The sequence below is a fragment of the Leishmania mexicana genome, chromosome 27 (genome assembly GCF_000234665.1).
Source record: "Leishmania mexicana MHOM/GT/2001/U1103 complete genome, chromosome 27".
Classification (NCBI taxonomy): Eukaryota; Euglenozoa; class Kinetoplastea; order Trypanosomatida; family Trypanosomatidae; genus Leishmania; species Leishmania mexicana.
The window spans coordinates 622,961-638,414 of NC_018331.1; the positions used below are offsets into that span (position 1 = coordinate 622,961).

Genomic DNA, 15,454 nt, shown 5'->3' on the forward strand with positions numbered 1-15,454 from the left:
TTATTATTTTCGGTTGCGTGTTTTTACCTCTTCTTTCCTCTCGCTCCCGTCACTCTGCGTGCATGTTACACACGGATGTGTGTCCCAGTATATGTATAGATACATATATAGATGTGGATACACGACCGTGTTGCACTTTTGTATTATTCTTGTCGTCCTATTTTTTTTTCTTCTTCGTTCCCCCCCCCCCTCTGTTGCTCGTTCCCGTTCCCATTATCTCTATCTCCCATTGAACGCGTGCCTCCCCTCCCCTCCCCACAGACAGACACACACATATATATATTTTTGCAGAGTAGTTCGTAGTATTCTGATGCTGGTGGTCTATGCGGGATAAACGAAGGGGGAATGCTAGTTTTTTACTTTATTTTCTTCTCGACGCTCCTCGTGCGCTCCTCTTTTGCCTTGCACACCGGCTGTAAATCGAAGTCACGGCTCGCTTGCCTCCTATGGCCTTTGCCACCCTTTGCGCCTCCATCACTGTAGTGATGCGTGTTTTTTTTTCTTTTTCCGCTTTCGATTTATGCACATGCTCGTGCGCACGGCGGAGCAGGGCAAGGCACTAGAGAGGAGCGCGTGTGCGGCACACGAAACTGTATATCTTTACCCGCGGAGGTGGGATGGGGTAAAGGAACCATAGTCGAAAAAAAAATGGCTAGTTGAGCCATTGAGTCACCACACACGCGAAGTACCCGCTAGTGGCTCTATTGACTAGACTGAGGGGAGAGGGGAGTCTCTGTGTTCATGACAGTGTTGTGTGCGTGTATACGTGTCAAAGCCTTTTAAAAGATCCCCCCTTCCCCTCCCTTCCCCTCCCCTTTTCTTTTGTTTTTTTTTTTCCTCCGCGGTTGTCTTCTTTTTCTGTGTTTTACGTATTCTTTCATTTATTTTATTTATTTATTTAATTTATTTTATTTATTTATTTATTTTATTTATTTATTTTATTTTTATTTTTTTGGACGGGCGCCTCCCCTTCTTCTCTCTGTCGTGCACCAGTTCCGTCTTGCTACTTCCTCTTCCGTATCGTCTGCACGTCCCGTTGAGCGAGGCAGTGCAGCAGCGAAGGTGAAGAGGCATATCGGTGGGATGTTGATGACACCACACCACGTTTGGCAACCGCCTACGCGCCCTCTTTCTGTTTTTTTCATTATTTTTATCGTTTCTGGCACATCCGCTGGTGATGGCGGGTCGTGTTTCTCTGGCGCTCTTTGTGGCCGTGTTTAGTAACACATTCTGCTCGAGGAGACCGCTGAAAGACATCGGGCGACAAAGCCCCGTCTAGTCCCCCTTCCGCTGCGTTCCTAGAAAACACAAAGTCCAGACACGTAGGCATGCGCACGCTGACGCTTTCTCCCGAAGAGACAGGGGCGAGAAACACACACGCACACATGCTCGTGCCGGCGGGCTGAGAAGAAGGTTTACTATAAAAAAGGACAGCGCATCGCCCATAGCCAACCGCCACTTCCTTCAAGAAGTAGGGCGCACACACACGCACACCGAAACGGTAAAAAAAGGGAGACAACAGCCGGAAGGCAGAGAAAGCTCGAGGGCGTCGTGCGTGGGGTTCTGGCGCGGGAAGGACGGTCAATCGCGGAGAGTGCACCACCGTCGCCTGTTGCGGCGAACACACACGAAAAAAAGAGGGAAAAATAAAAGAAAAATAAAAATAAAAAGAAATGAAGCACAGGAGGATTAAAAAGAAAACGAGGAGGGGGGCCATACAACAACAAAAAGGCAACGTCGACGTCGTGGATCGTCACCACCACCCCTCATTTTCACCGCAGCCGTCAATGTTTCATCTTTTGTTTGGGGTTGGGGTTGGGGGTGGGGGGTTCTGGATCTCTTTTCGTTTCGCTTCACCTTCTTCCCTTTCCCACTTACCATTTTGTGCGCTCATTTCCCCTTCCTCCCACTGCTCGTATTTCAGCCCTCCTTCCCTCCTTCCTCGTCCTTCTCATCCCTCCACCCCACCCCCACCCCTTACCCCCTTCTCGTGCCCACCAGGAGAGGGAGGGGTGCGGTGAGGAGGGGGGAGGGCACAACGAAACGCAGATACGCTAGGCATGAAAAAGGGGCAAGGCCACTGTGAATGGAAGCCATTCGCCCAGGGCCGCGGACACACCGATCCGTCTTTATGTGTATGTGCGTGCTCGGTGGCCGCCTGCCATGTGCTTTGATGATATCTGGCATGCCCGGTTTCGTGTGGGCTGCAGGGCGCAGCAGGGTAGCATATCCATGTTCGATGACGAGAGTGCATTTTAACCGAAAGTTCTTGCACAGAAGCCTGGAGCTTCTCAACGCATTTGCCTATCGATCGATCGCACCTGAACCCTTCTGCGCCTCCTCCCTCTTGCACTGTATGCTCGCACATGTGGATACCTTATCGGTATTTCCCTCAACGTGTGAAGCACACTACTACTCCGCTCCGACCTCCTCTTCTGTCTCTCCTTCGTATTCCACGGGACTTGCTCACATGCACCTGACTCTCCCTCTCCCTCCCCTCTCACCAACCCTCTTACGCAACCGAAACGACAACACCACGGTACGCCTTCACTCGCACGGAACGCAGCTCGCACACGACAAGCACACGCAACAAGGCTGTGTACACATCCTCGTGTCTTTTTTTTCATATGGCACATATCTGCAAAGGTCTCCCTTAGGCAATACGCCCCCCTCCCCCATCTCCTCTCCTCTCCTCTCCTCTCTCTTCGATCGACCGTGAACGGCTGAAGCAAGCGGTGCACAGAGACGCCAATACACGGCAAAGAACATCTGTCGCTCCCCGGCGTCGACGAGCAGAGCACCCCCTCCTTTCACCTTCCTTGTTCACCTCTTCGGCTTTAGTGGCTCTGTTTGTGCGCCTCCCCCCTCTCCCTTTTCCCCATACCCACACGGTCAAGATGTTTCCCGGGATGCAGGGCCCTCAGGCGCTGCCGGATCAAGAGGCGTACCCGATGCTCTGGCGCAATCTTAACCGCTTCCTAGCCATCACGACGGCCACCGTAGCGGTCGCAGTTGCCGTGCGCTACTGCGAGCAGCGCACGCACTCGATGCTGGTGTCAAGCCTGTGAGGACCGCTTTAAAGAAAGAACAAGAAAGCAGGTAATAATTCTCTTTTGGCATCGGCACGGTCTCGCATCAGTGTCGCTTCAGGCCTCGTGCGCCTTTTTCACCGGTACGGCTGGGCCGCTTTCAGCGGTCGCTCAGGCGGGTCCACGGTTTCGCTCGTCGGATCGACTTCTGCGCCCCGCCTCTCTCGATTTCGTATCCGACCCCCCCCCCCCTCCTCCTCCCACCGCCACCACCGCTGTGTCGCCTTAAGGGGCGTTTTACACGGCGTTTCTTTCTTGGGGGAGAAGTGGAGGGGGAAGGGCTTCTTATGCTGGCGCAGTGTATGTGTGTGGGTCTCTTCGGAAATCAAGGTGGTGCGCGTATGGCTCTCTCTCCTCAGGTTCCTCACTCTGTGCATGACTTTGTGCGTGATTTGTCTTGGAAAAGGCGCTCGTGAGCGACGTCTTTCCATGTTAAGAGCTGCAAAAGGAGGTCAAGTCCATGCGGCCAAAGCGCGTAGCAGTGCAGCGGACTTACGCTCGAGGAGACACGTCAGTAAAGTTGTGCGCGTACTCACCAAACGAGGTTTTGCTCAGCCGCCCCTCGAACACCACACTGGCGCCCCTCGGGACTTGGTGATATCGCTCCACGAGTACTGTGCACGCTGAAGCGGTCCAAGAAGGGGGTCGTAGAAACGGCGATACGAAGCGAGAGTGACAGACAATCGAGCTAGGCTGTTTTAGTGTGGCGCTTGCGTCCATCTAGCGCGAAACGAGTCTCCGTTGTCCCCTCTCGCCTTTTAGTTGCCGGGGCAGACTGCAGTCTGGTCATCATTTTGCCCCTCCTCCTCATCCTCCTCGCAATGCCCACTCTCTCGTCTTCTCTTCGCTTCTTCCGCTCCCTACCGCTGTTGTGTCGACGCCGTGGGCTCACTCCAACCTCATCATTCCCCCTCCCTCTACCCCTACTGCGGGTTGCGTTGCTTTTGCCTTCTCTTGCACGCATTATCTTGCGAAGTACAGGCGTGCCGTCGCCCCAGTCGCAGAATAGGCGGTCCTTTGTCAGCTTTCTGCCTGGTGCGCCTCATTCGCCTCTCCCACACAATGGCCGCGTCCGCTTGTTCTTCTGCAGTTAATCTGCACAACTTCCGGCTGCTAGCGACTGGGAATGATACAGCCAGTGCAGCGCCGTCCTCGGCGCCTCTGACAGCGCCGCTTTCCTTCTCCCTCACCTTCCACTTCCAGCGTTATGACGGGGCCGACTTTGAGTCTTTCATCACCTCTTTGGGCGTCTCCGTTGACTTTGTGGCGGATGTGGCGTCGGAGAAAACGACGCTGACCTTGCTACCACTCACACCTGTGAGTGGCCCGTTGGCACGACCGGACTCCACCACGGCAAACGGCGCCTTTTTGATGGCGGCCAGCGCGTCGGACTTATCGACGTCCTCCTCTGATTATGCAGCAGGCGCTCCAGTGGATGGCGCTGCTGGAGCTGCGCCCGGGGTGATGTATCAGCTGAGGGTGTACTTGAGCGATTTTCGCCCCTTGGAAGCGGTTCAGTTGAAGCACCTACTGCAGGTGAGCATGATGCGTGTCCGGCTGGCACGTCTCGGCACCGGTGATGACGTCGCGAACAGCGACATGAGGGACCCACGCACAGAGGAGCGCTCGGTGGCGGCGTGGAATGTTATTTGGCGGGTGCGGCGCAACCCACAAAACGAGCAAGAGCTGATACGCACGGTGCTAGACCCGCTCGCGTAGCGGGGGCGAACCACGGAAGCCGCTCCCCACCGTGTGGGTGATAATTTTCGGGGGGTGTTCGCAGGTGCGCTCATGACTTGTGCACGGTCAGGAATGGCGATGAGGCGTCGTACGCCCACCACCACCACCGCCACGGTTTGGTAAACGGACACACACACGCGCACACCAAGAAAAAAAAAACAGAAGGGGCAGCCCTCAGCGTTCGTCAGAGGCAAACATGTGCGTCACGTGATTGGCGGTTTCCCTTCCTCTTCCACCACCGCGTCCATCGCGCACACAAAAGTGCCACACCCGCTTGTACGCCGGCGCACGTCTTTCGAATATTTTCAAGTCATGCCATCTTCTGCTTTACCATGAACACCAGCTCCCACTGACGTTCCCTCCGCCTGTCCTGTCACGTCCTCTTCATTTCTTTTTTTATTTTTCGCGCGCGCCTCCTCTTCCGCAATGGATGCGACGTCCTTCTCGTGTGGTGATGGTAACACCTGCTGCACTCGGCCCATTCCAACCCTACCCGGCACCCTTCCCCCCCCCCTCTTCGTTGTGCACAAGGTTCATAAAAAGAGTACTTGAGTCTTATCGAACGGAGTCGCTCTTTGTTTTTTTTTCTTCTCTCTCGATCACGTTTTGCTGAAATATCGGCTCCTCCACCTCATCTCTTCATACGCCCACCACAACCGCAGCCACGCCATGTTCCTCGGTGGCTTCGTGCCGCGCACCTTTGCGCAGTTCAACCGCGATCCGTGGTGGATGTTCTTCATCTTCTCGATGGGCGTCTGTGCTGGCGAGTACCCTGCTATGCAGATCAAGTACAACGCCCGCGACTTGGTGCTAGACCCCCACCGCTACGTGTGGTCACACCTGGACGATCACCACTAGGGCAGCCAAGCAGTTTCTGGTCACTCGCACGCTTTTCTCTTTCAGCCCTATAGCACGTCGCTCTCTCCGTTTTGTCGACTGCCATGGCCATGATCTGGACTGCATGAAAAAGGGCACGGAGGAGTCGAAGATGATGGCGACGTGGTGGGGCACCAAGAAAGACATGACAGACACCATCATCTGCGTACTTTGGCGTGACGACAGTGTTCAGACCCCCCGCCCCCCTGCTCCCTACACAGACAGACACTCAAGCGTGTTCTCATGATAGCAGTAGTTAGTAGTCCCTCTTCTTACCCTCTCCCCTCCCATTTTCTCGTAAAGTAAACGGACAACAACGAACATGAAATAATAGTAAAAAGGCTGGAACGGGCCTTCAAGGGCAAATACATTGCTTTGGCGCACTGGCACCACCGTGCGCAGAGAAGGGTGGGACGCACACGAAGGAGGGGGGCTACGAAAGGCACGCGCAAGCCTCGCTGCAGCGCCCTAGTCATGTGCATGCGTGCGTGCGCGTGTGTGTATGTGTGCCTTCGCGGGAGCTGGACGTGGCCTCGCGTCTTCCACACGCTGCTTGCGCTGACTTGGCTTCCCAACCGCCGCCTCGTATTTCACTTTTTCGTTCATGAGTCTTGGTTGACGAGGACAGAGAGTGGAATGTGCGAAGGCGCTGGGAGTTGCCAACGGCTCTGCCTGTGGCCTTTTTTGCCGTAGGGCGGCCCTCGACCTCATCTGACGTGAACGCTGGGGAAGGGGAAGGGTGGCAAGAGGACTTTTCCCCCCATCCCCCACCCCCGCCCCTGCCCGACCTGCGCACCAGTGTGTTTGTCCGCAACTCTCTCCCCACTGTACCATTCTGGCGTCCAGTGCCACGTGGGTCGCTTGCTCTGTCTTCCACTCGGCTCTCCCTCCCACCCCACTCGCGTCCCCTGCCGCTCTGGCATTTTTCCTTCTTTGCTGCTGTGGTTGGTCGCGCGCCTCCTCCCTCGTTCTCTTCGTGTTGCGGCATAAACCCCACCTCTTTTTCTCGTGGTTCTTCCTCGCCTGCCACCCGCTTCCCAACATCCTTCATAATCGCCACCACCACGACGACACACATCACCCTCACACACACACATACATACATACACACTTTCCCAGATTTCTCTCTCTGCCATCCCGTCACCTACTCTCTTTCTCTCCACTACCACTGCTACTTATTGCACTCCTCCTCCTCGCCTTTCCTATACACCATCCCATCCCCCTCCCCACACACACACACACACAAATACACATTCCATCGTATCCACAAATGGCTGCTTCCCCGCATGCTGCTGTGAAGAAGGCGGCGAAGAAGGCCCACCCAAAGAAGGCGGCGCCCAAGTCCTCTGGGCCGAAGAAGGCGAAGAAGGCCGCCCCGAAGAAGAAGGCAGCGAAGAAGAGCGCGTCGAAGAAGAAGAACAGCACGAAGAAGAGCGCTGCGAAGAAGTAGAATGCCAACCGCAGAGGCCGACACACATCGCTGTTAGAGATTGTTCCAGTGTTTTTTTGTTGTTGTTGGCTGCTGCGGTTGCCTCTCCTCCTACCCCCGTCTCGCTCACGCGTAGGGGCACGGTAGGTGTTGGCTTCTGCGCACACAAGCATCATACGCATACGCTTGGAACGCCGACGTGTTTCACTCCGCCTTCTGTGTTGGTGCAATTCCCTCTTGCATCTTCTCGCTTCATTTTCTTTCTTTTTTAGTTTTTTTTTTCGCTCTCCCCGCCAAATTCATAGAGATTTGTTTTATCTGCCCTCCCACCCACCTCTCCATTGATTCCATGTCATGTCTGTTCCTTTGATTTTTCCCTTTCCCCTCTTTCCCTTTTCGCTTACGGTGTACGTTTTTGTCTGACCAGAAGTCATTTGTGTACCACTTCTCTGTTCTTGTACATGGGGCATGTTTTCTCTCTATCTATCTATCTCTCCTGGTTTTCATTCTTCTCTTCGCTCCCACTCACCTATTCCCCCTCACCCGCCTCCCTTCCCTTTCCCTTACCTCGTCTCCATTAAGGAAGGCGTGCGTGTGCGCGCGTGTATGTGTGCGTGTGTCCCTCCCCCTTCCCCCCCCCGCCCCACCACACACACACTCCGACACACACACATATAAGCCTAGACATGTGTTGAGGCACAAGCAGACGAGGCAGGGAGGTGGGAAGAGGGAAGAGAAAACAGGATGGAGGACAAAGAAAAAAAAGGTATAAAAAAAGGACAAAAAAAAGGAGGCAGAGAGGAGGATAGCAATGAGCGGCTCACATCGAGCAAGGACACCACATTTTCGAACTTGCCAGTGTTGTTCCTCTCCCCTCGCGTCTACCTTCTGCCCACACACACAGCCGCACACACACACACATACGCCCTCCTCCTCCTCCTCCTCCATCCTTTCAATCTTGCCGTGGGCCTTGCTCTTTTCTCTTTTCCTCGTGTGTGTGTGTGGGTGTGTTTTTTTTTTGTTTTTACCCAAATGCCCTCCTCCTCCTCCTCCCTTCGCTTCCCTCATCCCGTTGGCTCCTCCCCGTCTTGTCTTTCACGATAGAAGTCTTCCTGGTTGTGCTCGCGCGTCGTGAGTGGACGCAAGTAGGGAAAAAACAGAAGAGGGAAAAAAGAAAACATGCGTTGGAAGGGGGCACGAGATGCAGAGGAGGGAGCACGAAGCGATGCGAAGAAAGGAGCGAACGAAGATGAGATGACAGGAGTACGGGCGGAGCGTGTACTTGTAGGACTGCCGTGGTTTCTTTGTTTTGTATTATGTTTCCCATCTATATTTTCTCCATCATCTCTTGTGAGAAATGCCCACAAATTGTTCTCTTGTATCCTTGCGATCGTCTTCGGCGACTCTTCTGCTACGCTCGTCATCGGTCCGTCTCCCTGGTGCAACGTGGGCCGGCGTGAATGGCTGACTAGCTGCGTTCCATGTGTGCGTGCGTGCATGTGTGTGTGTGTGTCCGTGCGCCTCCATGAGACTGCAGCTCGAGCCGTTGCCTCGCTCCGACTGTGAAAGCGTCAGCGAAAGACAAACGTACGAACACTGCGAAACCAGAAATGATTATGGGAAATGAAAAAAGAAAAAAGGAACAAGAATGCGGCGTAGCGGCTCGTGCACCTCCTGCGTGCGTGCGAGTCCGCGTTCTCACCCATCGACGTGCGCACATGCACATATGGTGCTCAAGACCGCTCTTGCGCATACGCGACAGTGGCCCGTCCTGTGCCACGAGGGCAGCCTTGTGCGCCTTCTGCATCTGGGAGAGAGCGCGGTCTCTGAATAGGGGGATGCACATGGATGCCAGGAGAGCTGATATTGCCTGCAGCCATGTGCATTTCTCTTCTGGAGTAAGGGGCTTTGTGTGCGTTCCTTCCTCCGCTTGCACGTGCTCACTCACACAGGGCTGGGCGCTCGAGCGTCATGGGGCAACGACGTGCGACCCTCCCTCACACAGACATTCTCGGCAGGTGTCGCATGCATGTGTGTGTGGGGGTGGGGGTTGGGAGACGCATGCTGTACGCGTTGTCATTGCCCCCACCCTGGATGGCCGACCTCTCTCAGCTTTCACCTTTGTTTGTCTTTCTTCTCGACGTGCCTGCTGGTCGTCGTTGTCTCTCCCGTACTTGACATCCTATCCGTTTGGCGCGGATGCGCGTTCTCGTTTTTTTTTTTTGTGGTGTTCCTTCTCGCTTGCTCTCCCCCCTCCCCACCCGCCCCCGGAGCGTCTCCCTTCTTTCACCTGCTCTACGGAAAACGGACATCGACCTCCACCCACCCCTTTCCCTATCCTCCTCCGATACCTACATACGTGGACGTTTACACGCACCAAGGGCACAGCCACCACATCGCCTCGTCTGCAGAGTCTTTGTTCCCTCGCTCAGCCATCTCTTCACCACTCCTCTGCCGCCCCGCCCCCACTATCACCTTTCCGTAAGCATTACTCCTTTCTCTACCCCCGCCCCCTCCCATCCCCAACAGTGCTCCTTCCACTGCATCCACAAATGGCCGCTGCTCCGTAAGCTGCTGTGAAGAACGCTTCCGAAAAGAAGGTCGGCGTCTCCGCTCCCCCTCCCTCCCCCCCCACACACACGGTGCCTGCAACGTCGAGGATGTCGGGGCGGGGGTGTCTTGCTATCCGAGTTTCTCCAACTTTTGAAGCCAACCAACGAGTAAACACAAGATGTGGGTGGGACTGGAGGTCTCAGCACACACCGGGGTGGAGAAGTTGCACAACGTAAAGAAGTGGAGGGACGTGCACGATGAAGCACAAGGCGTGTGCTGTATACTATGCCGGCCTGCTTACGAGTTCGACATGAGCGCGGGGTACCAGTGCACCACTCAGCAACGAAGCGGCTTCATCCTTCTGCTTTGTGTTGCTTAGCTTCAGGCTTGCCGCAGAGGTGGTTGCGCGAGTGGGAGGAAAGGCTTGGTCTCCCGCTTCCGTGTTGTGTCTTCTCCACCGTCTCATGCCTCCTCTGCGTTGTCAGCGGGAGGTGGTTGGTGATGGTGTGTTCTCTGCGCCCCTGCCCTCCCCCCCCCCTCCCCTCGTTGTACCTCTACCTCTGTTTCTCCTATCGGCAACCATGCTTTTTTTTTGTTCTGCATGTGCGTGTATCCTAATGCACAGCCCTGCTGTACCGCACTGAAGCTCTCTCGCTCTCGCTCTGCCCACATGTGTCTTTTTCCTCCTTCTCATGTTCTCCGCCTTCATCAATGCACATCGATAACGGTGCTGGCGCGAGTGTCTCTACTCTGTGAGCAAGACAGAGAACAGGGAATGGGGGTTTGGCGAAGGAGAAGCACATGTGGCCCCGTAGGAGGAAGAGAGGGGTGACGTGCTCTCTGCTTCTCGTGTCCAGCTGACCCATTCGGCGTCGCGGTCCCTCTTGCTTCTCTGATTGGGTGCTTGCTCAGCTTGCAGCAGACGCGCATATTTGCCCTCCCTCGCTCTTTCCCTTACATGGCTCAAGGTGCAGCCCCGCGTAACATGGAAGGCGCAAGAAAAGCCAAAGAAATGTTTGCATGTGAACACCCAATCCCAAGAATGACTCTTGCGTTCACGGTGAAGATACTCGCCAGCAGGAGCGCGCTGGGTGGGTGGAGGGGGTGGCGGGTCTCATAGGGTAGCCGAATAATGCACGAGGATGTGGGCCCTCTACTTTGGCCGGTATAGGTGGGTCTCGTGCTTGACGACTCTTTTCTGCACGGTGGTGACGTGTGTGTGTTCACTGTTCTCTGAAGTGGGGCCTGCTTTCTTGCCCCCTCCCCCATATGTGGCGATCCTGGAAGGGCACTATCCAACACACGCACACACATGCGCACGCTTGAGGGGCTGCCACGAATGCCGCAGGTTTTTTTTGGCTCTCTTTCCCCAGCTCTTCATCTTCATCCCCTCCCTCCCCCTCTCTCCCTCTCTCTGTGTTTCTTTCTCTTGCCCAGCCACACTCCTTCACGCGCATCACTTCACTCGCTCACAACAGAAGCTTCCACGGCGAGATAACTCCACCCATCCATCCTTCCCCACACGACCCCCTCCCTCCTCACGCGATCACATCAACTAGCTAAGAGCAGCGAAAACGTTCTGTAAGAGGCGCGAAGAGACCCCTTCCTACTCTCACCCCCCCACACACACACAAGCACAAAGGAAATCCGCCGGTTTAGCAGCTCGATACGGCGCCATCTGCACTTAAAGATTACGCGCTGACCTTCACTGACACGTCCGTAACCACGGAGAACGGCGGAGAAGAGAAGAAACCCACAATAGAAACAGGAAGGGTGCGAGAAGGAAAGCGAGAGAGAGCGAGAGCGGCCGACACCATCTTTGTGCATCACCTGCACTGGTTCTCCTCCTCACAAGTAGTCCATTACTTGCAGAGCCTTTCGCGGTGTCTCACAGAAGTACCTTTGTTCCCATCTCTAATCGTCCTCCCTCCTCTCCCCCCCCCCCCACCCGTAATCACGCCACGCTCCTCCAGCCTCCCCCTCCCCCCACCCTCTCGCTGCCCTTCATACCCAAGCCACCCTTTTCTTCTCTTGTCAGGAAAAGGAAAGGATCACGCAAGTTCCCCCTCTTACCAGTAACGAGTTGAGCGAGCCCAGAAAGAGGGGAGCAACGCAAGCAAGGGAAGGAAATCAGGGAACGTGTGGATCTGGGCGTTTTTGGAAGTGCCGCGCCGCGCACCTCAGCAATTCTTGTGCTCGCTCGAACACGTCCCGTACCACATCTCCTCCCGTGGTTAGCAGTTGTCGTCCTCACCGTCAATCGTGCCACCTTCTTCTTTGTGTGTGTGTGTGTGGGTGCAACAGTTTGGCCCACTCGCAGAGACAGGCGCACGTACGGACACACCCATCAACACCGATACACGTACAGTCGTACAAGCGCCAATTATCATTGCAACGTACTCCCTCCCCTCCCCCTCTAACGCTAGGGTGCTGTTGCCGCACAGTATACGACCAGGTCTGGTGAAGTTCTTTTTCCGTTCTCCTCCGCGGCCTCCGCTCATCTGCTCTCTCGAACTCTTCCCCTCCTCCTTCTCCCCCCTCTCCGTGTGTGTTCTTTGCGTTTATCTTTATTTCTCTGTGTGCGTGTGCGTGCGTGCGTGCGTGTGTGTTGACCAGCCTGGTGGAGGTGATTACTTCTTCGACTTTTCTTCTTCTGTGGCGCGTTGCGTGTTCTGCGCTTTGGCGCGGCAACAACCAACAACGAACAACGAAAAGAAAAAAAAACAAAGAACGAAACGGAAAGCGAAAAGAGGGACGAAAAAGAGGTCAGCACACCGTCGCCGTAGTGGTCTCCAGCCCACCCACCCTCCCTGACGTCACAGACACACACTCCCCCTCCCCCCCCCCGGACAGCCACACGAACACGGAGACACGGACAAAGATACACGCAGCTACTTTGCTCACCTACTCACGAGCTGTGTCACGCTCCCTCTCACACACATTCTGTTTCGTTTTTCTTCTGCGTCTGCATATTCTTCGGTAATTTTCCCTCTTCTTCCTCCTTCCATTTTGCGTTTTCATTTTTGTTCTTTATTTCTTTGGATTTTCACTCTTGTTTTCGCGCCCTATCCACGCTAGCAGAGGTGGTGGTGACGGTGGTGTTCGAAGTGCGTGTTTGCGTGTGTGTGTGGGCGTGTGCGTGTGCGTGTGCGTGCATCCTCTCGCATCCCAGCGAGAGGGTGTTTTCACCTCTGCGTGAGTGAGTGTTTTCGTCTTTGTAGGCCGTTCTGTCTTCCTGGTCTTCTACTTGTGCACCCCCCCCCTCCCACCTTCCCTCACCACCACCACCCTCCTCCGCAGACAGTCACCAGCTCAGGTCTTTTGTCGTTCCTCTTTGTACGTTGGTGTGCCTCCTCTCTCCTCTCCTCCCTCTCCGCGACGAGCACACTCCAGCACACGCGCTGCCCTCTCTCGAGGTTCAAGTTGGTGCCTCTCCTTCTTCACGCTTGTTGTCTCTCTCCCTCTTTTTTTTCTTCTTTCTCCGTTGTCTCTGCGTGAGCTTGTTCACGCGTGTGAGAGCCTGGTCCCCTCATCATTCTTGCCCGTCTGCGTGTGTTGGTGTACATCTCTCCTGGTCCTCAACTGCAGCTGCTTTGCAAGTTTTTCTTTATTATCTCGCCTTGTCCCTGTTGTGGTTGCTGCATTAGTCGAGTTGAACGGAATCGGCCGTCCTAGATCATCGCCTTACGCACCCCCCTCCCCTCTTCTTCGTTTCGCGCCACGGCATGTCATCTCCATCTTCAGTTCCTCCCAACAAAATGGCGAATTTGCACAAGCTGCAGCGCGCCTGGACACTCTGGTACGATAGCCCGTCTACGTACAACACTGAAAACTGGGAGATGTCGTTGGTGCCCATCATGACCGTGCACTCCGTGGAGGAGTTCTTCGTCATGCTCAGGTACATGAAGCCTCTGCATGCCTTGCGCACCTCCTCGCAGTACCACCTCTTCCAGGAAGGCGTTAAGCCGATGTGGGAGGACCCGGCCAACAAGAAGGGCGGCAAGCTCTGGGTGAACCTTGATATCACCAGCGCCAATGGTCGGAGCAGCAACAATGCCAGCGGTACCGCGGCAGCCGATGGCAGCGCGGCGGAGGCCAAGACGGACCTCGACAAGGCGTGGGAGAATGTTCTGATGGCCACCGTAGGCGAGTATCTCGACTGTGTAGAAAAGAAGGACACATCAGCGGAGCCGTTCGTGACGGGCATTGTCATGTCAAAGAGGAAGTACCACAACCGCCTCGCCGTGTGGGTGAGCGATGCGTCCGCAACGGACAAGATCGAGGCGCTAAAGAAGACGCTGACAAAGGAGGCGAGCCTGGCGCCGATTGCATCCATTGTCTTCACAAAGCACGGCGAGGCGTCTTAACAGTGTGTGTCTGTGTGCATATCATCTTGCTGTGGTTGATGTTTGCTTGTCTACGTGTTGTGGGGTTTGTCTTTTATGATTCATTTTAAGAACGATTTACACACATATATAAATATATATCTATATCAATATATCTGTATATATATATATATGTGTGTGTGTATATATGTATATATCAACGTATCTGTATATATATACATATATGTATACATATACATATATACATAGGTATATACATATATACATGTGTGTGTGTGTTTGTGTGTGTGTGTGTCATTGTTGCTCTTTTTGTAATTTGTCCTGTGGCGTTTCACCCAATCTGTGGCCTGTTGTCGGGCATGTTGTCGTTGTACGCGTTGATGCCAGCGACCTCCCCTCGTTTCGTTTTGTTTTTGTGCATGTGTCAATGTACTCACATGAAACAGTGCGGGGAAGCCTCTCTTTGAGGGGGGTATATGGACTTTGTAACGTACTAGAAAGGCAGGGATGCAGACGGGCAGCGTCTTGCCAGCTGTGCGGGGGCCCACATGTGCACTACTGTATGTAAGATCTCCTCGCAGCCCCATCCCTCCTCCATTTACCTCCGTCTCTCACCTCGGCTCTCTTCTCTCCAGCCGCCACTGATAATGTGCGTGTGTGTGTGTCTGTGTCTCTAGTCGATGCCTTCTTCGCTCTCGTTTTGCCTTTTTCGGGTCACTTTCGCAATCTAGACGTGTCCCGCATCCTACCGCCCCTGTTCGCGCTAACCAGCCATCTCTGCAAGTTACTCGAACGAACGGTGTCGCGACCATGTGGAAGAAAGGCGCCAGTCACAGCAGCCTCGCTTCCGCCCTCCCTGCGCCTCACTGTAGACTCTCCTTGACTGGTGTCTCCAGAAGGCAGCTCAGCACCAGCCGGGTACCAAGACAGGCGCAGCAATTGCGGGCTCTGCGCTCGCACGTTCGCCTGTGTACACCGCGGCACGGCACAGATTCAGCGTAGACCCGTTTCACGCGTGCCGGATCACAGATTTCTCCGATGACCGTCGCGTCTGCGTTCGCCTCCACGAGAAGGGGCAGAAGATGGACAGCTTTACCCGCGGAATCCCACAAGGGTCTTTCCGAGGCCTTCTTCTCTCCGTTATCGTGGTGGACTCACTGGGTGGGGAGCGCATCAGGACACCCGGACTGCACCACGTCTTCTGTGCTGACCACCTCACAGACCTCGCATCCTCAGAAAAGAAGGATGGCGTACGAGCCACACGGCAGCTCATCTTCTGTGGAGGCAGTGGAGCACTGAAGGCTGTAGGACGTCGTGGAGCTGAGCGACACCTAACGGAGGTGCACACTCTTCGGTGCGGGGCACCGCAAACGACTGCGACCCTCCTCAGCCACGCGAGGGCGCTACCCTGCGCACTTGGC

The 15,454-nt window shown here is 54.9% G+C and overlaps 3 protein-coding genes across 3 annotated transcripts; all 3 read left to right on the forward strand.

Moving 5' to 3' along the window:
- Positions 1-4,151: 4,151 nt before the first annotated feature.
- On the forward strand, positions 4,152-4,808 carry LMXM_27_1600 (conserved hypothetical protein; the record flags this gene model as incomplete). Its single annotated transcript, XM_003876686.1, has 1 exon — positions 4,152-4,808. One exon carries the CDS (start codon positions 4,152-4,154, stop codon positions 4,806-4,808), a length of 657 nt encoding a protein of 218 aa, XP_003876735.1.
- Positions 4,809-6,975: 2,167 nt separating this feature from the next.
- LMXM_27_1605 (ghistone H1 like) lies at positions 6,976-7,155 on the forward strand (the record flags this gene model as incomplete). Its single annotated transcript, XM_003876687.1, has 1 exon — positions 6,976-7,155. One exon carries the CDS (start codon positions 6,976-6,978, stop codon positions 7,153-7,155), a length of 180 nt encoding a protein of 59 aa, XP_003876736.1.
- Positions 7,156-13,412: 6,257 nt separating this feature from the next.
- On the forward strand, positions 13,413-14,054 carry LMXM_27_1620 (eukaryotic translation initiation factor eIF-4E,putative; the record flags this gene model as incomplete). The annotated part of the gene is made up of 1 exon (XM_003876688.1): positions 13,413-14,054. One exon carries the CDS (start codon positions 13,413-13,415, stop codon positions 14,052-14,054), a length of 642 nt encoding a protein of 213 aa, XP_003876737.1.
- Between the last annotated feature and the right edge of the window lie 1,400 nt (positions 14,055-15,454).